Source organism: Eurosta solidaginis, chromosome 4 (assembly GCF_040869045.1).
Source record: "Eurosta solidaginis isolate ZX-2024a chromosome 4, ASM4086904v1, whole genome shotgun sequence".
Classification (NCBI taxonomy): domain Eukaryota; kingdom Metazoa; phylum Arthropoda; class Insecta; order Diptera; family Tephritidae; genus Eurosta; species Eurosta solidaginis.
Window position 1 is genome coordinate 114,351,117 of NC_090322.1, and position 22,643 is coordinate 114,373,759.

Sequence of the window (22,643 nt, forward strand, 5' to 3'; positions counted from 1 at the left end):
TACCATATATACACAGGTATATATATATGTATACATTAGAGCCTGTATATTTTACTTTTTTTCCGGGAACGAGGCTCCAGACGTGTTACTTGATCATGGATGGAAAATCAATTTCATCTAAATTAAATATGTATATACATATGTATCTAGCTATTTTCTGAGCTTTTTTTAAAAATTATGATAAATTATTTTGGATCTGTTAAGTATACATGGTCTCCAGTTCGATGTCATAGCTATTGTGATTTAAAAAATGGATTTCGACCATGGATCGTATAACACGATGCAGTCCCAGGCTCAACAGTTTTGTTTAGACTCCAAAATAGGCCTCTAAAAATATGAGCCCCTAATATTAATATTAATACTGTACACATCAAACTTGTACGGGCATCATCACACCTTCCTATTCGTCTAACAATCGAACTAGATGTCAAAAGCATCTTATAACATGCATTTGTGGATGATCGCACACTTGCGTTAAGAGACAACTTTCAACATTTTTAAGATAACGTATTTTTTGTTTAACACCAATATTTGTCAGCCATTAGGCATATCGAAATGAATACCACCCTATACCAAAACTACATATGTGACCTGGAATCATCAAACGACCCTATTGTGCGAAAACAAGTGTTGGAGAAAAACGCTTTTAAAGATTTGAATTATTCTGTAGGGGGGTACTCGCTTGTCCTTTAAATGCGATTTGTGAAATAACTAAGAAAGATATAATAGATAGATAGTTTGTTCTATTGGAAGGAGCGTTAAGTTTCCTATAAGAATCACTCAAAAAGTGAAAAAGGTATTTTCGCACAATAGGGTCGTTGATGATTCCCGGTCACATATATTCAAATGGAAGCGCCTAGAAGATGCGAACGAGGAAATCAAAGAGTATAAAAGGCAGCGACAGATAGAGGCGCTAGCGTCAGTTTTGATTAAGACGCTATCTGGCGAGCAATAGCAGCAATATATTGTGAAGTACTTTAATAAGGGCCATTTTTCCATTATTCAATATTGGAGTTATTTATTCAACAGTTTAGTGACTCGAACCTTAGTAGAAGATTTGAAATAAGCGGAATTGCAAGTAAATTCGTTACAATTGGTGTCAGAAGAGGAATTGTTGAATAAATTCCTAAGACTTCGAATACAACTTGGACATTGCAAAGTGGAGTGAATTGAAGATCCAGCAACTGAAGAAGGAGTTGGAGAGCCGTGGATTGAATACAACCGGCAATAAGATCGAACTTCAGGCACGACTATGAAAGGCAATGGAATTAGAGGGAATTAACGTGGAAGAGTATTTCTTTCCTCTTGATGGCGAGGAGACAACAAAAATTGAAGAGAAAAATGAAACATCGCAGACAGATACGGGCACAGACTTGAACATGATTTTAGCTGCAATATCTGCTTAAACATCGCCAGTGTCATCTCAACTGGCAGAACAGAAGACATATATTGCAGAAATTTCGTCAGAAATAACATCGAAGATTGAAGCACAAGAAACGCGTATTTCAGAAATGTCGTCACAAATGTCATCTCAACTGGCAGAACAGAAGACAAGTATAGCATCCCAACTGGAATCGCAAGAGACACGTATAACATCCAAGATAGAAGAACAAGAGGAGCGCTTATCATTGCAGGTGGCAAAATTGTCTTCGCAGTTAGAAGCACAGGAAGCAAGGGTAACATCAAAGCTGGAAGCGCAGGATGCAAAAATCGCTCAATTTCAGGCAGAAGTCGATGATTTAAAAGGTCGTATGGAGCAGTTACAGCTAAATCGCCCAGCTGTTCCAGCGAGCAATCCGAAGGTAAAAAATCCATCTTTTGACGGCTCTTTTCCTTTCCAGGTGTTTAAGATTCAGTTTGAGAAGACCGCAGCAGTGAACAACTGGAATGCTGAAGATAAAGTTGCTGCACTGTTCATGGCATTGGCCTGCAGCTGAAATTTTGCAAACCATTCCAGAGGGCGAAAGGAACTGTTATGAAGCATTGCTGGGTGCTCTAGAGAGACGATACGGAACTGAGCATAGGAGATAGATATACCAAATGGAGTTACTGAACCGCTTCCAGAGGCCTGGTGAAACATTGCAAGAGTTTGCGTCAGATGTTGAAAGGCTGGCACATTTAGCGAATGGGGACGCACCCGTGGAATACACTGAAAGGGTAAAGATTCAGAGCTTTATAAATGGCATACGGGACGTCGAAACAAAGCGAGCTACATACGGAAACCCAAAGCCAACATTCGCAGAAACGGTGTCACAAGCTCTGATTCAGGAAACAGCGTCGCTTCTGTGTAAGCCAGTTTTCAAAGCACGCCGTGTGGAAGTAGAAAGGCCAGAGTGGGTAGACGCAATATTGGAGGTGCTGAAAGGATCGCAAAAGCGGAGTGGAAGAATTAGCAAATGCTTCAAATGCCGGAAGCCCGGTCACATTTCACGTCATTGCGATCTTGGTCCTAATAGTTCCAACAATGTGGGTGGCCGTAAACGCAAAGCTGGAGGAGATGAGCAAGAGCGTGTCAGATGTAAAGAACGAAGACTTGGACCAGCTATTGAATGTCCTGTGATATCTGTGTCGCAAATTGGAAGAAAATCGAGCAATCTTGCCGTCGAAGGAAAGCTGGATGGCAGGGAACGTGTACTGACTGTAGATACGGGCGCATCTCATTCCTTAATCCGATCTGACTTGGTAAACAGGAGAGTAAAACCGTTACCTGGAGCAAGGTTGGGTAGGTCACTGGCGAGTATAACCAAGTCCAAGGAGAAGTGGTATGTGAGGTATTAATTGGAAAGGTCATGGTTCTACACAAATTCATTGTGGTGGCGATTGTTGATGAAGTCATATTGGGAGTGGACTTCTTAGTTGACCATGACACCAGGATCGATATGCGGAGAAAGATTATGCGCTATAAGAACCAGGATATACCACTTCAGTTTGGAAAAAGCGTTCAGCAGTAATCGAGTACTGGTGGAGAAGAGTCGACAAAGGCCACGAAAGTCAAAGGTGAAGGTTGATGGAACGAATGGGCCAAACAAAGCAAAATCAAAGATACCTGCGAGAGAAAAACTGGCATTAACAAACCCTAATGGACGCACTAAAACGACTGAAAGAATTTTCCAGAAAGGATGCAAGGGTGGTTTCGAGCCAGCGCGCACTACTGTTGTGAAACGTCAACACGATACTGCTGATGCAAAGTCAATCCGTCAAGATCAAGCTCTGCGAAGTAGTTCTTCATTGCTCAAACAACAGAGTGCGAGGGAACGATCCAGGATAATGAGTAGTAAGATGAAACGCAGGTACGATGAGAACAATACTTCGGAAGGTTTCTTGGAGGGAGATTTTGTACTGCTATACAACACTCACCGGCGGAAAGGTGTTCCGTCCAAATTTCGGTGCAGTTGGGAAGGTCCGTACAAAGTTGTGAAGAAGATCAGTGATACCATCTTCCGCATACAAACCATTGGGAAACCACGAAGTAGAAGAGTGGTACATTGGGAGATGCTAGCGGCGTTTAGATCGAAAGATTTGTCTGATCGGGACGATCAGACTTAGGTGGAGGGCAGTGTTACGAATATTAGCAACACTAAGGGGTACTGCCATCTCTAAGCCGATGCTAAGCAGCGCCATGTATGCACATCCATAAATCAATAATTATGTATCTACATAAACGAATCAATCATTATGTCTACACATATGTACGTATACGCAGCTGAGAAGCAACGCACAACCACATGCATATATCTGATATACTCCCGAAAGTACGCAATGAGAGAAGCTATAAAATCGTGCAATTGTAGTTACAGCTGAGAAATTTGATAGCTGATGGCCAACTAGTAGATCCTGGAAATGGAAGCGCCTAGAAGATGCGAACGAGGAAATCAAAGAGTATAAAAGGCAGCGACAGATAGAGGCGCTAGAGTCAGTTTTGATTAAGACGCTATCTGGAGAGCAATAGCAGTATTATTTATTGCGAAGTACTTTAATAAAGGCCATTTTTCCATTATTCAATATTGGAGTTATTTATTCAACAGTTTAGTGATTCGAACCTTAGCAGGAGATTTGAAATAAGCGGAATTGCAAGTAAATTCGTTACAATATAATAATATTTTGACAGTTAATTTCTTAAATTCAAACTAAACTGTTTAGCATGTTTAAAAAAAAAAACTAAATGGTCTAATGTATTTACACAGCTACAAGTAGCACATATATTCCGCCCAAAAACGTGCCCCACTCAATAATATAGTTTTGCTTACCTTTATTATATTTTTTGTAGTATTGTGTAGTTGTAATTTAGTATTTTGGTATTTTTTGTTTTTCGATTTGATTTTTATTCACTTATTTATATAAGTAATTGTGTTGTTCACCTCACATTCCAGTTAGAAGTCTTTGCTTTCTTATTGCATTTAAATTTTTGTTATTGCATATCACCCCGTATTTTTTGTATTAGCTGGCTCTGTGTAAGATATTACCTAAAGTGACGAATTTGGCTGTATATCTAGATGCTAGAGCTATCCTAAACCAAAGGGAGTTAACATAAAACCGGACAGACTTTATTCAAATGCATGTGTATCTATAGCACAAATATATCTAAAACAGCCTTTACTTTAGTTTTTTAGCAGAATATTTTCATAAAAAACAAAAAATTATTAGTTATTTGTGATCTCCTGTAAATAGATTTTTTGCCAAAATATCGATGAAATATTTTTTAAAGTTATGACTGTTTATAGTTTAGGGTGCGATGTGCTTCAGTCTCGATATCATTTTCTGTAAGCCATTTTTGTTTAAATGGTATAAGAAATCGAATGCTCCAGCTAATAGTAGATGCACGCTATACTATTAAATAGTTAGTCGAAGTAATCCTTTAAGATTGATATAAAAGACATCCCCATACAACCGAGATTTACAGTTGGACTGTTGGGCTAACATTTCATTTCTCTATTTTATGGGAAAACCGGGAAGAGTCATATCGTACACTACCCTGCTTTCACCATTGGCGAAGACGTTGGAAACCATTCCGCTCCCTTATTTTACCGTAAATCTTCTGTTACCCAGTCATCAGCATGGCTTGTGTAAAATGCCGAGGCACTCAACGTCGTTAACACTCTTATCATACACCTAGATCTATACAGCGATTAACTCGAAAAATTGCAATGTTCAGAAAACGCTAAAAACTGACTGTCTCCCTGATATGCGCCGCTGCAAAGACTTGTAGTAGAGGTATAAAGTTCGGTTAGTATTGAATTTGACAGCTCCGAGGTACTTATAACTTCGTAATTTCTGAATTTTGAGTTAGCTCTCTATTGATCTAGGTATGCGATTTAAATAAGTAATCCAGCAAATAAATATCTTTAACTAAACGGTAATGGTACAATATATAACAGGAGTGTTTAATTGCTGACGTATGCTGATGACATTGAACTATTTGCCCACACCAAACGAGCCGCAGGTTCAGCCTTCTCTGGCATGGATTAATGCCAGAAAAATTGGTCTTGTAGTAAACGAGGCAAGATGAAGTACTTGCTGTCGTCAAAGAAAGAGTCAGTGGATTTAATCGAGGCTAGGACTTCGTCTATCTGGTAGCCATTAAACAAACAATAAAAACAAAATCCTCTAACGACGAATTAAAATCAGTCTCGGATCATTCCTTTCCTGATTTATAGCTAGGAATCATGCACGGTATTGAGACTGGATGGGCTGGTGCTATTGACACCCCTATTTAATAGCAGATGAAGTAGTATACCTACACTGAGTTAGGAGAGATATCTGGTGGTAGACTTTTTTTCCCTTCATGCTCTTGATGCGTGTAAGCTATCAAGCAGTATGAATAACTGGCGAAACGTTGAGCGTTTATGATGGTGATAGTGACTTCTTTTTTGCGTTTATATTTATCTGACTCCTGTGAATCTTAGATCAAGTTCAACCTGAGCCCCTAAATTGGTTTGGTTGAGTACTCCTTCTCCTTTCACATACTCTTTTACTTATTAAATATTTGATGCCTTACTTCATCTGGATATTGTAAAATCAATGTAATTTAAAAAAAAAATGTCAATATGACTTGTTACTTATATATTTTTTTTATTCCTTAGTCAAGAGCAGGGCTGCTCAAATTTTTTTATATTGAAGTGCAAATCACAATACATGTACAAAATTGTATATACACTGATAAAGTTTCAGCAAGTGCTAGAGCCTTAACTCAGAAATGGTTGAGACCACGAAAAGTACTTCAGACTAGTCGTGTGGAGAATTTCATGATGTTCAACTTTGAACTGATCGCGAAACTCTAGCAAGACATAGGAAGCGAGATATTTGCACAGTACCAAATTTTGCGATCCAGGGTCTCGAACATCTTAAGACGCGCATATGCGACTTATCATGTAGTTTTTTTTATAATGAGTGCTCGTTCATCATATGAAAGTGCCTTAGCTTTGCACTTACATTTCAAAATCGTCCCAATGAATTTTATTTATTTGTGAGGGAATACGGGAGTGCTTTGAAGTTTTTTTTATATTTGAAGTGTAGATTTGTATCTGTGCCCAAAAAGCAATTAAACCAGGCGCTCAATAGCACAACAACAAAAATTTGACGGCTTTCATAATCCGGTCAAGAATTTTAAAGTAGTAGGAAGGGAAAATTGTTGGTTGTTGGTTTTGCACATGATCTTAAAAATTTGCAGCACGCGCTTTTGTCCCACGCCTTTCCTGATTGATGGATCATATGCAATTCCTGTCTCCATTTGATTTCTCTCAAACGGGTTGGGACATCTATTGTCGATTCAGCGAGCGTTGCACCATCCTTTGTCAACACATCGGCCTTTTCGTTGCCTTCTACCCCTTTATGACCGGGAATCCAGTATAGATATATGGTTTGGTCTGAGCGAGGTTTTTCCTTTGCTTGTTTGCATTCCAGAACACTTCTTGATGAAGTACTATGTGAGATTATTTCCTTAATCGCCGCCTGACTATCAATATGTATATTGACGTGACTGCAGCTTAAACACGCTTCCTCCAGAATTTCTGCTTTTTAATTCTGCAGTAATCTGACAACCTGTATGATCTACCTATTTTTGGATCGGCACAGTAAACAGCAGACCCAGCAGAACTTTTTTGTGTGGCTGTCCACGAAACAAGGACCTCATAGTAAAGTATGGGTTTGACAATTGCCGTATATAGCCAATGAGAGAGTTTGAGTGATAGGCTCCACGTACATCCTAGCATCCTCTTGCGTGCATACAGTGCCACGGAGGCTTTCTTCGCTCTTTCCTCCAAATGAAGTTTCCACGCCATCTTACTATCTAGGACGACTCCTAGATATTTTTCTTGTAGGGTTACCGCTCTAAGCTTAGGCTTTGTTCAAATAGGGAGCTTATATTTTCTAGTAAATAATACTAGATCGTTTTTTCCGCGTTGGTGGTTAACCCAACTTCAGATGCCCTGGCATGTACATCCCGTAGTGCTTGATCCATCAGAAAGCTGATCGTTGTTAGGCATCTGCCGCTTATGATGACTGAATCGTTATCTGCATATGCCGTAAATTTCACTAGTCCTCCGTCGAACCGCCTAAGCAATTGGTTGATAACCAGCGTCCACAGAATTTGTGATAAAATCCCACCCTGCGGCGTTCGAGTTGAGGCTGTCAATTATTGCTCGTTGCGAGACATTGTTGAAAGCTCCGGCAATGTCCAGAAAAACACCTAAAGCATATTCCTGGTGTTACAGTGCTTTCTCTATGTTCATGCAGTATCGACTGACTTGCTTTTGGTGTAAGCATGTTGTGCTGAAGAGAATAATTCCTCATTCATTTTTTATTTTATATACACATCTATTAATCTCTTTAGGGTTTTGAGCAGAAAAGATGTCAAACCAATAGGCCTGAAGTCTTTCGAGTGCAGATGACTGGTTTTTCCCGCTTTCGGTATGAAGACTACGCGAGCCGTTCTCAAAAATTGCGGGACGTAGTTCAGTTTTATACAACCCTCAAAGATTATTCTAAGCCATTCATAGCAGGGAATGTCCCATCTGGACCCGGCGACTTGAACTTGGCAAAAACTTGAATTGTCTATTAAAATTAAAATTAAATTTTGGTATTTGTCACCAATCCTGGTACCTCTCGCTCCGTATAAGAAGCGAAGACGTTGTTATATAACTTTTCCACATCATCTAATGGGAAGTGTGTGTTAGGTAGTGCCTCAAAAGGGATGAGGGAGTAATACCATTTTCACACAAAAACTTAACGGATTCACAATTTTGATTTATGAAACCCAAAACAAATTTTTACGCAATTTTCATATAATAGTTAAAATGGAAAGCAGCCGTTTCCTCTTCAACCTAAAAAAAAAAAATAAAAAAATGCATGGTCAACTATTTTATGTACCTAATTTTTAAAAAGCTGCACATGCTGCAAATATAAAATTTTGCTTTCTTTTTTCGTAAATTATTTGGAATAATTTAGTTTTGATTGTCATTTGTCACATTGACAATAAAATCCGAACACCAAACAAAACCGACAAGATTCTTGACTCCATTAGGCACTCAATAAAGCCATAGGTATGGATCATAGCGGAATGATACAGGTGGCAGCATGGTGACATACCTACAAACATAAATAAAAATTCCATGTACTTTGTTTTTGTAAATTCGATGGACAAATGTCAAAATCGTACTGCGCCGGAAGTTGATGTATCAAATCAAATAAAAAAAGTTTGTAATCAGCTGTTCCATGCTGCCACCTTGTATCGTTGCGCCATGGTATGGATGTGTAATAATTCTATTTAGTACATAGTACAGGTCTACAAGTAGGATATGTAGCAGCACGCACATACCCAGCCACGCTCACCTGAAAAAATGCTTGTTCTTGTTAGTTTTTTTTGTGGATGCTATTTGGCACTGTTGTAGTTCTTAGGTCCAAGAAAAGTGTAGTAGCTGCTAACGAAAACTGTGTAAAATTTTTATTGTAAAATTACAAAGAAATATCCTTATTTACTTTCAAACGAGCACTTAATTACATCCCTCTATAAAATCCATATGTTTTGGACAATTTTAATTAACAAATTGTAATCCTTTATTACCGGGGACGATTGCTAAAACACGACCAAAACCGTCGGGGGAGGTATTAATAGACACGTTTTTGCCTCGCTTCCAATAATTCGAATACTTTTTCTCTTTGGACTATTGATAACAGGACAAAGTGCGTCTCTTCATTTCCTTTCCACGTTTTGGACGGGTTATTGCAGTCGACCTCGGTTTCAAACTGTTTTCCGCGGAGAACTTTTGAACGGGTAGAAAAACTTAGCACCCGTGTTTGTATTTTCAATGCTGGAATAACAGCGCGTCCTCACATACCCCAATTGAAGACTGTTCTACTCTTCTGTAGGACCCATATAAATGCACTACATTTTCATTACTAAATTCGTTCAAAAAAATTTACCATCACAGCAACCCATATCTGATATTCCGGTCCTTTTTTTTTGTTTCCCAGCGTCGCTTTTCACGACAGCAACCCCGGTAATTTTGACACTTGGTTCAGTGTCAAATGCATGTTCCACGCAGGTTCCACTGAGGTCCGCAAGAGTTTGACACTGAGCGAAGTGTCAAACGGCAGTGTGTAAGAAAGAGAAAGGAATTGTTTCCTTCTCATACATATCATACTTGTAAGCGTGTACTATGAGGGTACATTCGAAAACATCAGAGCGCCGATATATTGCTGTTAAAATTTTTTGTTTTCGATAATGGAATGTACCTGAATTGTATTTTTTTCTTATCACATTTATTCTGCTACAATCGCAAACATTTGTAGGCTGTCTTCCTTTGCTTCAAAACTCGTTGCGAGCATATTGTTTTAGCAAAGTTACGATATTGGAAAATTCCATTTAAATTGTTAAACAAATGAAAAGTTTTAATATACACACTCACAAATGAATGTATATCCAAACAAAGTTAAGTGTCCAGATATATCTAAAATTGTATTTAATTTGATGCTAATTGATTTTTTTTGAAACGCCAAATAATTTGTAAACAACTACGGCTGTAGTGGAGAGAATGTTATGAACAGAATATACGACCGTTTGCAAAATGGCATAGTTACATACATATGTCGTCGTATTCACAGAGGTCTGCTTTGAGTACTAATAAAATTAGTGCACTTAGTCATGAGCCAAAAAATTGTGTCTAAATGTGTATTTAGTCAAGTACAGACAAATACTATGAGTGACTAGCACATAAAATAGAAAATACATACGAGTGCCCCGCAACACATACTGTTAGTCATACTGATTCAAATTAGTGTTTTCGTATAACACAGTTGACTTTCTTGCTCAATAAGACAATTGAGTACTGAACTGCTTCGTGGCTTATGAGCGGTTATTCATTTTACGAAGCATGACTATGTAAATGTGTTTTAGACAGGCATCGGCATTTAGTAGCACAATTGTGCACACTCAATTCACACATATTGTTATTCTCTTTAGTTTAGTAGCCACTGAGCATTTGGCGCAGCAACCATTGTACAGGTTTACAAGTATGATATGTATGAGAGGGAAACAATTTCTTTCCCTTTCTAACACACGGCAGTTTGACACTTCGGTCAGTGTCAAACTAGCGTGGAACCCAGTGGAACCTGCGTGGAACATGAGTTTTGACACTGAACGAAGTGTCAAAATTACCGGGGTTGCTTCGTCGAAAGCGACACAGGGAAGCAAAAAAGGGATCGGAATATCAGATATGGGTTGCTGTGATGGTAAATTTCTTTTAACGAATTTAGTAGGAAATTTTAAGTGCACCCATGTGGGTCCTTCATAAAATTATAAAAAAGTCTTCAATTGGGGTATCTGAGGACGCGTAGTTATTTCAATATTAAGAATACAAACACGGGAGTTAAGTTTTTCTACCCGTTCAAAAGTTCTCCGCGAAAAACAGTTTGAAACCGAGGTCGACTGCAATAACCCGTCCAAAAAAGCGGAAAGAAAAATGAATAGACGCGTTTTGTCCTGTTGTCAATAGTCCGAAGAGAAAAAGTATTCGAATTATTGGAAGCGAGGCAAAAACGCGTCTATTAATACCTCCCCCGACGGTTTTGGTCGTGTTTTAGCAATCGTCCCCGTAAAAAAATATCACAATTTGTTAATTAAAATTGTCCAAAATATATGGTTATTAAAGAGAGATGTAATTAAGTGCTCGTTTGAAAGTAAATAAGTATATTTCTTTGTAATATAAGAAAAAAAAATTTTAAGCAGTTTTCGATAGCAGCTACTAAACTTTGTTTGGTCCTAAGAAGTACAACAGTGCCAAATAGCATCCACAAAAAAAACGAACAAGAACAAGCATTTTATCAGGTGAGCGTGGCTGTGTATGTGCGTGCTGCTACATATCCTACTTGTAGACCTGTACAATGGCAGCAACATCGATTGTGTGCTTCGCTCGCAATGTTGACGAATGTTATTAGCAAGCAAAGATCGTTTGTTAATTTTTTCAATGCGCACAAGCGAAAAATATTTAACCCGTTTGCGCAAATACAATGTATTTAAATGTATAAACCTTTTCCTTCCCATTTTGCGCATTAAAAATATAATAACAAACGATCTTGTATTGTTGCTTTCTAATAAGCGAATGAACTAAGCAAACCGATGCATCAAGTGATGTGCGCGACTATCGCGCTCTCACTAACACATCTGCATTTCCAAAATGCCGATGCCTGACTTATGCGGCAGTTACCCACCGACGTGTGCCGTACGTAAGGACGTTTGTCGTACGAAGCACGTTTGACCGAACTCTCAAGCCCGTAGGAATCAATGTGTGCGTCTGTGTACATGTACATAACATATTTGTGTGTGTATTGTTTACAGATAAGCACTGTTGCCATTGACCATTTTGCATGTATGCTTATGGAAACATCAACTTTTTCCAATTTAATTTTTGATATTGTAAAAGGCCGGAATACATATTAAATAAGTATAAATAGATTAAATATTTATAATCAGCACTTTTACATAATTATTTCGAATTATTTCCACAATTTTTCAAACTTTAATTAGGCGTTTGTGCATAAAATTGCAAACGGTCAAAAATTAGCACACAAAAGTTTACTAGGCAACTCTGTCTAGTGAGAGAGCGATCAGCTGGCACGTTCTTACGGAAAAAATCAAAATTGTTTTGATTTCTACGTTCCGGGCTACGTACGTACGGGCGTTGCACGTCGGTGAGTTTTCGTTTACATTGCACACTCATAAGATAGGTCGTGTCAGCTGACACGTTTTTTCTACGTACGTTCGTGGGTAACTGCCGCATTATATCCACTAAAACCAGGCATCGGCATTTTGGAAATGCAGATGTGTTAGTGAGAGCGCGATAGTCGCGCACATCACTTGATGCATCGGTTTGCTTAGTTCATTCGCTTATTAGAAAGCAACAATACAAGATCGTTTGTTATTATATTTTTAATGCGCAAAATGGGAAGGAAAAGGTTTATACATTTAAATACATTGTATTTGCGCAAACGGGTTAAATATTTTTCGCTTGTGCGCATTGAAAAAATTAACAAACGATCTTTGCTTGTTGCTTGCTAATAACATTCGTCAACATTGCGAGCGAAGCACACAATCGGTGTTGCTGCGCCAAATGCTCAGTCGCTACTAAACTAAAGAGAATAACAATATGTGTGAATTGAGTGTGCACAATTGTGCTACCTGATATAAGTGCTTGATATTCTTTGTTTGTGTACGCACTAATACTAATTTTTTGGTTAGTCCACTAATAACCTTAAAACATGAATAATTGCAGCTCACTGACACGTATTTCAAATACAAACATAAGCAAACTGAAAACTGGGAAAGTTATGAATCAAACAATGTAAAACTAAGAGAAAGATCGGAGAGAGCATCAAGTGTCAGTTTTACAATATTAGTGATCGCATTTTGAACACGCAACTGTTTAGTTATACGTTGACCTCACGTTGAAATTTTGTTGTGAAACGTTACAATGAATTTACTGTAAAATTAAATAATCATTCTTAAAGTTGAAGGAAAGAACTGGGGATGTGAATCGGTTGGAAAATGTGTATAACTACTTTTAAATTGGTTCGTCAAAGCGGTTTTTTTGGTTCTTTGAACAGGGTTTTCTGTTCGGTTCAACGGTCCGGAAATTAAAAAAATGCAGAACGGCAAGTTAACTCGGAGTTAATTTGAATATTCTCATGAGAAGCTATCTCTGAATTAAAAAGTTAACTTCCCAACAAACATTCGCGTGAGAGAACGATTAGAAAACAAATCGAATTGTAATGTATTGTAACGAATTTAGTGCAATTCCTCTTATATGCAGCCTTCTGTTAACGTTCGAATCACAAACTGTTGAATAAATAACTCCACTTTTCAATAATGCAAAATGGCCTTTATTAAAGTACTTCACAATAATACTACTATTGCTCGCCAGATAGCGTCTTAAATCAAACTCATTGTCGTGCCTCTACTGTTGCTGCCTTTTATACTGTTTGGTTTCCTCGCCGGCATATTTCTAGGCGCTTCTATTTCCAGAACTTACTAGTTAGTTATCAGCTATAAATTTCTCAGCTATAACTACAGATGCACGGCTTTTTATAGCTTCTCTCATAGCCCATGCGCGTGTATATGTGAGTAATACTTGCACAATTACTGCTTACTTTCAGGAGTATCTCAGATATATGCATGTGGTTGTGCGTTGCTTCTCCGCTGCGCGTACGTACATATGTATAGACATAATGATTAATTTGGTTATGTGCATACAAGTCACTGCTTAGCATCGGCTTAGAGATGATAGTATCCCTTAGTGTTTCTAATATTCGTCACAGTATTTTTCTAAGGTAGAAGTTAGAGGACGATTTGCAAAACTGTCGAGAATCATAACATTCGCTACAAAAAGGGGTCTTTGTTCTCGACATCGAGGAAAGGTTTAGAATTCGAATGTGAATTTTAAATTGACGCGCAATTAAACTTAATTCAACTCAATTCAATTTAAATAATTTTAATCGATTATAAGCTAATATACTTAATATGAATATAATTCAAAGCTTTTTATAATAATTAAAAACTTAATTTAAACAAAATTTTCGCTCTGTGTTGATTTGAGGTACGGATGCGGATAAATATTCTTCATAGTGCCACTCAAATAGCATATCAACAGTTTGCTCACTTTATCTATTTAACTTTTTTTCATTTTCATTTACTAATTTTAATTATTACAAATGAAAGACTGACTATGCAGCTAAGGAACTACATACATATATAATACCAAAAATTTCAGGTTTACTGCCACTCACTGAAGTGAATACATGCTCTAATATGATTGGAATTGTGGTTCACACGAGAAAAAATGACTCGTTGCATTATACATAAATTGCCCCTAAATGTATACAATCCCTAATATTTTTATTTGTTACGAAAATTCTTTGAAAACCAACAAATCAATTGTTTAACAAAAATTATATTTTTACTAAATTATTATTTGAAAAACGGTTCGAAATCCACAAAGAAAATATAACAAGTTCAAAGTCATAGCACATACGTTAAATAGGCGTAGCACATATGTATGTAAATATGTTGAGAGGTTTCAAATGCAGGTGAAAAAGTTTGTAAAATTGCTTAAACCGATGAATGGTTTAAAATTAGCCCCAAATTTCTAACCGTGTTCAGATGACCCTACTTTATTCTTTTCATAGAATATCAGTTGTGGAACCGTTGTCTGATTTTATCTAATAGTCATTTATACTTTTGGTATTTGCATTGGCAACATTGAACTGTAAGCTTACAATTGATATGCATTGGCCAAGTGGCAGTGGTGGCTGCCTCATCAGCCGTTTTGCAAACACAATTCATAAAAAATTAATTAATTTCGCTTTAAATTTAATTGAAAATCGCTGATATTGTGATTCAATTGAGTTCGAACGTTGCAATTAATTTTTTTATTATTGAAATTGGAAATAGTGTTACATTTTGAAGATACAAGATCTGGAGAAATGATCAGTAATAAAAATAGTTGCTCAGTAAATGACAGACTGTAAATATGCCGCATACATACGCACATCTACATGAATGTGTTGGTGAAATTAAGGGAGTGCTTGTAAAATATCAAACTTGCACTGAGCTTAAGTTTGGCTAAACATTGTCATATAGCCCGATTTACATATACAGCTGTTTATAGATACATCTGTATGTCATATATATAAATATATATATATTATTTAATTATTTTGAGTAGCTAAATTAAGTATTTCAGTCGCTACTCTAAAATAATTTTTTTTTAATAACTCCAGCTTCATTTCCCGGCCAGTAATGAGTGAGTTTGTTGTTGTTAACTGGTTTTGCCAATAAAATCTTAGTTTTCGCAGTTTAAAAAAAAATGTATAAAAAAATTTAAAAAAAATTTTTTTCAGTGTAATATAGAATCTTTACAGTATATGTTTTCAAAGGTGATTTTAATACCTTTCTAACGGTACAAAAATTTTTCAAATTGGTTGATTAATTTACGCGTGATATCCAAATATGAGAAAGTAACCAAGAGATGCATTTACTTAAAAAAATTAAAAAAAAAAAAAACCCATTTTAGTTTTCAGGTACATATGTTATATATATTAAATAGACCTTTCTAAAATAAAATTTTATTTTTCAAAATCGCTTGATCTTTGAAGTGTTTTTTCAGTTTTAAATTGTATTTAAAAAATTTTTTTGAAAGCTTATTTCAATACCTTTCTAATGGTATGAAGATCTTTCAAATCGGTAAAGCCATTCCGTAGTAATCACATTTTAAAAGTACCTATTATCGTAATTTTTCTAATATTTTCGGATATTTCGATACCTTGTCACGCCCACAATTTTCGAAAATGCAATTTCTAAAAATGAGGTTGTGTTTGGGTGGGTAAGATGTAACCCCATGCAAAATTTCATCAAATTCTGAGGCGGTCGGGTTCAAAATGTACGTTTTTTTCAGCCTTTGATATGAAATTCATCATATGTTATAAACCGTTATTTATTATGCACTAGTTATTATTTTACAACAAACAGTAAAATTGAATTTTTTATTGAAAAATTTAATTTGTAAAAAATTTGTGTACTATTTTATGTATTTTCTGAATTATTAACAAACAAAAAATTGGTGGTCCAGATTTGCCTACTTTACTCTAGCGTTTGCATGGCAATGCTTTTCGCTAGGTGATCGTATAACACAGTACAGGCCATGTGATAACTCAACTTTGTCTTAGCTCGACTTTGGCTGTATTTGCTTGTTGCCACAGATATTTGTAAAGTCAGTTGAGTTACGTATTTACATACGTATAAGTATGTTTGTAAATTATATATGAAAAAAGTATACAATAAAAAAATGAGAATTATGCACGTGTCAATATTTAAAACAGTCATCGCCAAAAATTAAACAGTGACAGTCTTGGTTTTAGTATGTATTATTATCATAGGGGAGCCGTTAATGAACGAGCAGCGAGGGAAGACGCGCGCGTTGTCTGTTAACGCTTAAAAGTGTTTAAAACTTCAACAGTTTTAACTTAAAGCAACAAAAAGATGAACGTGTGTATATAAAATATTTAATAAAAACGTACAAGTGATACAAGCATAGTTTATAAAATATACATATACATACATATGTATATGTAAGGTTGTCGATTCAAATAAATTTAATATAATTCAACAAAAATGAATTCATCGTACAAAGTTGCAAAAAAAACTGCCTCATTTTGAAGTACATAAAAGTGATGGTTAAGCGCCTGAAAATGACAGCAAACAAAATGAACAGTAACCAGTCTGCCAAAGTGACAACAGCAACAAAACCAACATCAAGAAAAACAACAAAAGTGTTACCTACACAAATAGCTATCTGTCGGAGAGCTTGCGCAGCCGAGCCATTTCGAAAACAAATGCAAAATCAACAGCAAAAAACAATACCGACAATAGCAGACAGCAAAAAACAGCCACAGCAACAAAAACTTGTACAACTACAACGAAACTTACTCATTGGATTAATTTTTACAGCATTTTGCGCACAGGTAAGTCTGAGAAACGCATACATAAAACGTATGAATTAAATATTTATTATGTACAGTAAGTCTCAGATGTAGTGCCCACCAAATCAGGGTGTCTAGTTTGTATTTCGAAACAATTTTTATTTATTTATTTAAGTCAATTATTTAGAAATCTTACAGACTGATAAGTAAAAATTTAAAAGAAATTAATAATACAATACATCCAGCTTTTCTTTAAATCCAACACGATTGGCAAAAATATCCAAGATCATGTTTCTGCCTGTTAAATTAAATTCAGCTAACTGGTTCGATAGTTGGTTCATTTTTGAGTTTTAGGTAATACGAAATCAATCTCCTAATTGAAAAACTATGCAAACTGGTCAGACTGCACCGTGAAACTAAAGATAGAATAGGCAAAACAAGTGTGACCGAGTAAGGTTTTCTACATTAATGAGCAGATTAATATTGCAACACCAATCTTCAAATTAGTTTACATCATTTTGTAATACATCGCATGATTTTTTTAAATCATTTTCAGATGCTTAAACATAGTAAAACTTTCATTGCAACCATCAATAAAAACTACGAAAAATATAGAGGATACTAGCCTTGGGGACCCCGGAGGGTGCCTTATATGAAAATGGTTGAATATGTCAAATATGATTTAAGCCAGGATAGGAAAGGAGACCGCTGTGGTGTGATGATAGCACGCTATGCCTACCACACCGAAAGGCCTGGGTCCAAGGCTCGGGAAAAGCAACATCAGAACCTTTAGAAAAATGTGTTTTCAATTAGAAAAACTTTTCTTAGCGGAGTCGCCCCTCGACAGTAATTTGGAAAAAACTCCGAATGTATTTCTGTCATTAAAAGTTTTTCGTCGAAAATGTATCTGCTTGCAGATGGCGTTTGGAGACTGTATGCAGTACAGCGCAGTATTTAAATTAGTTTCGACATTTAAAAAATGCCACAATACACAGGCTAGGGAAGTTATAAACCGCAAAGGAATGAAAAGGATTGCGGAATGCATTCATTTCAGTATTGCAGTCCAAGGAATGAAATCCAGTGAATAAAAAGAGAGAAAAACGGAATAACTATTCACTACTCCTTTCTTGGAATAATGAGCATTTTTTTATTCATTATTCCTGCATAACAAAAAAGTTTTGCAATACTCTCTTTTCCAAACATCGTACGATTATAACCATTATACGAACAAAATTAATATACTCTATGAGCCGTGCCCAGCTGAGTATAAAATAGATTACAGCCGATTTTGTACCTTCACATCAACTTGCTCAAGTTTGGTCCTCTTCAGGGTTAGAACTACCATATGATTCAAATTCCCGTATATTATTGTGTGAATCAAAATTGATTGTATAACAGCAAATATCAAAATGTTCAATGTTGATTGAATTGCGATAGCTAAAAAAATTGGTTAAAATAAAAAAACCTGAAGAAGCGAAGTCGGGGCCATATTTTTGTTCAGTCGATTGAAAACAGCAATTAGTGCAGACCCTAAAAAGATGTGCGAGAAAATTTGAGTGTAAAATCTGTTAAATTTCGGAATATGGATATGGTATTTTTCTCCGAAATGGTCATAAGGTCAAAGAAAAGTTTCCTAAATGGCCAAAGTCAATTTTTAAAAAGGACATAAAGTTAAGTTATGCAATACGCAATAAAAAAAGATTTGCTAATTGTGAAAAGAATTTATTTCAAATTTGTTTGTTAATATCTGGTACTATAGTACTCTAGAACTCCAATTGGTATCAATCAAAGATGTTTAAGAAAACTAATTTTTTAGCCTTGGCTGATGGCTTGTTGGGAATGCCGATATTTACATACGTAATTTCTCAAGTATAAAATAGGGTACTGTGCGTCTATGTCATGGCTCATCTCATCAGCTGATTTTATATTTTTCATAGGGATTATCAAAAGGAGAGGGAAACGCAAAATGTAACCAACACATTGACAATTACTTACTGCCGAGGTGGTAAATTTTTTATAAAAAATAGGTTCACATCACTTTATACTTTTTCTTTAGTAAATGCATCAAATTTTGCGCATTATTTTCCCACAACACACAAGAATTGCAAAGTTTTATGTTTTATTTCCATTCCATTCGCCTAACACCAACACGCAGATTTTAACAATCTAAACAAAGGTATGTTGTTGCTGTAGAGATGAGCCAATCATATAGTTGAACCATGGTCTAGGTCAGGTTTTTCGAAAATAATAATGTTTTTTTTTCCTCCTTGCAAGCAATTATTATTTTTAATAATGTTGGAAATGGTTTACGGTTAATTATGGGCGTTGATATGTAGCCAGAAATGTGCAATCGGGTTAAGTTGAGTAACCAAACGACTGAAGGTTGCAATTGCGTGCTTCAAAGTAAGTTTGTGTAAATATGCATCTGCATAGTTTTTTTATTCTCAGTTGAGCAGAGCTCACAGGGTATATTAACTTTGATTGGATAACGGTTGGTTGTACAGTTATAAAGGAATCGAGATAGATATAGACTTCCATATATCAAAATCATCAGTATCGAAAAAAATTTGATTGAGCCATGTCCGTCCGTCCGTCCGTTAACACGATAACTTTAGTAAATTTGGAGGTATCTTGATGAAATTTGGTATGTAGGTTCCTGGGCACTTATCTCAGATCGCTATTTAAAATGAACGAAATCGGACCATTACCACGCCCACTTTTTCGATATCGAAAATTTCGAAAAACACAAAATGTGCGATAATTCATTACCAAAGACAGATAAAGCGATGAAACGTGGTAGGTGAGTTGAATTTGTAACGCAAAATAGAAAATTAGTAAAATTTTGGACAATGGGTGTGGCACCGCCCACTTTTGAAAGAAGGTAATTTAAAAGTTTGGCAAGCTGAAATTTGGCAGTCGTTGAAGATATCATGATGAAATTTGGCAGGAACGTTACTCCTATTACTATATATATGCTCAATAAAAATTAGCAAAATCGGAGAACGACCACGCCCACTTAAAAAATATTTTTTTTAAAGTCAAATTTTAACAAAAAATTTAATATCTTTACAGTATATAAGTAAATTATGTCAACATTCAACTCCAGTAATGATATGGTCCATCAAAATACAAAAATAAAAGAAAATTTCAAAATGGGCGTGGCTCCGCCCTTTTTCATTTAATTTGTCTAGGATACTTTTAATGCCATAAGTCGAACAAAAATTTCCCAATCCTTGTGAAATTTGGTAGGGGTTTAGATTCTAGGACGATAACTATTTTCTGTGAAAAAGGGTGAAATCGGTTGAAGCCACGCCCAGTTTTTATACACAGTTGACCAACTGTCCTTTCGCTCGGCCGTTAACACGATAAATTGAGCAAAAATCGATATATCTTTCCTAAACTCAGTCCACGTACTTATCTATACTCACTTTGTATTGGTATAAAAAATGGCCGAAATCCGACTATGACCACGCCCACTTTTTCGATATCGAAAATTACGAAAAATGAAAAAAATGCCATAATTCTATACCAAATACGAAAAAAGGGATGAAACGTGGTAATTGGATTGGTGTGACACTTACCATATTAAGTAGAAGAAAATGAAAAAGTTCTGCAGGGCGAAATCAAAAGCCCTTGGAATCTTGGCAGGAATACTGTCCGTGGTATTACATATATAAATAAATTAGCGGTACGCGGCAGATGATGTTCTGGGTCACCCTGGTCAACATTTTGGTCGATATCTCAAAAACGCCTTCACATATACAACTAAGGGCCACTCCCTTTTAAAACCCTCATTAATACCTTTAATTTGATACCCATATCGTACAAACACATTATAGAGTCACCCCTGGTCCACGTTTATGGCGATATCTCGAAAACGCGTCCACCTATAGAACTAAGGCCCACTCCGTTTTAAAATAATCATTATCACCTTTCGTTTGATACCCATATTGTACAAACGCATTCTAGAGTCAACCCTGGTCCACCTTTATAACGATATCTCGAAAAGGCGTCCACCTATAGAACTAAGGCCCACTTCCTTTTAAAATACTCATTAACACCTTTCATTTGATACCCATATCGTAGAAACAAATTCTAGAGTCACCCCTGGTCTACCTTTATGGCGATATCTCGAAAAGGCGCCCACCTATAGAACTAAGGCCCACTCCCTTTTATAATACTCATTAACACCTTTCATTTGATACCCATATCGTACAAACAAATTCTAGAGTCACCCCTGGTCCACCTTTATGGCGATATATCGAACAGGCGTCCACCAATAGAACTAAGGCCCACTCCCTTTTAAAATACTCATTAACACTTTTCATTTGATACCCATATCGTACAAACAAATTCTAGAGTCACCCCTGGTCTACCTTTATGGCGATATCTCGAAAAGGCGCCCACCTATAGAACTAAGGCCCACTCCCTTTTAAAATACTCATTAACACCTTTCATTTGATACCCATATCGTAGAAACAAATTCTAGAGTCACCCCTGGTCCACCTTTATGGCGATATCTCGAAAAGGCGCCCACCTATAGAACTAAGGCCCACTCCCTTTTAAAATACTCATTAACATCTTTCATTTGATACCCATATCGTACAAAAAAATTTTAGTCTCACCCCTGGCCCACCATTATTGCGATATCTCGAAAAGGCGTCCACCCATAGAACGAAGGCCCACTCCCTTTTAAAATACTGATCAACACCTGTCGTTGGATACCCATATTGTACAAACGCATTCTAGAGTCACCCCTGGTCCACCTTTATGGCGATATCCCGAAAAGGCGTCCACCTATAGAACTAAGGCCCACTCCATTTTAAAATACTCATTAACACCTTTCATTTGATACCCATTTCGTACAAACAAATTCTAGAGTCAGCCCTGGTCCACCTTTATGGCGATATCCTTAAATGGCGTCCACCTATAGAACTATGGCCCACTCCCTCTTAAAATACTCTTTAATACCTTCCATTGATACACATGTCATACAAACACATTCCAGGGTTACCCTAGTTTCATTTTCCTACATGGTGATTTTCCCTTATTTTGTCTCCATAGCTCTCAACTGAGTATGTAATGTTCGGTTACACCCGAACTTAGCCTTCCTTACTTGTTTTAATTCATTTGTTTTTTTTTCACTTTATTCCATTTTTTGTACGTGTGCATGTATGTACTTTGGTTTTTTTTCTTTAAAATAAATATTTTTTATATTTTTAGTATTCTTAGACTATTTGTTCTCTTGTTTTCGGCGGCGAGACCATCTCATCTCAACACTGATAGGCTTGTCACAACATCACGTGACATACATATACTATATTTACATTACTTTGTACAAAAGATGACAATTCTTCCGAAACTTGCTCTCCTTTGCTGAACCGTTATAAGAAAACAAGCTTGCCTACCATACTGAAGCTTTCAGGGATGAGTAGCATCAAACTATTATAGAACAATTTCTTTTAACCGAGCTAACCCAGGCTAGTTATTAAACAAACCCTCCGAGTGTATTTTTTTTCACTAACAGCTTCCCAGCAAAAATTCATGATTTTGCTGATGTCGCCCATAGTTCAAAAATATTTGGGAAAAAATTGTATGAAAAATTAAAAGTAACACCCCACAGATTGGAACTAATATTTTGATTATTACTATTGTTATGGCCGTCCAACAAGGCGCGC

At 36.4% G+C, this 22,643-nt stretch overlaps 1 protein-coding gene across 2 annotated transcripts in view; it reads left to right on the forward strand.

Annotated features, from left to right (window-relative positions):
• Positions 1-16,676: 16,676 nt before the first annotated feature.
• LOC137250160 (tyrosine-protein phosphatase 10D-like) overlaps positions 16,677-22,643 on the forward strand; it is a 332,713-nt gene continuing 326,746 nt past the window's right edge. For both annotated transcript variants that reach the window (XM_067782531.1, XM_067782530.1), the window contains exon 1: positions 16,677-17,007. In XM_067782531.1, coding sequence (XP_067638632.1) covers positions 16,717-17,007 — 291 coding nt within the window. In that variant the 5' untranslated portion in view covers positions 16,677-16,716. The remainder of the gene's footprint in view (positions 17,008-22,643) is intronic.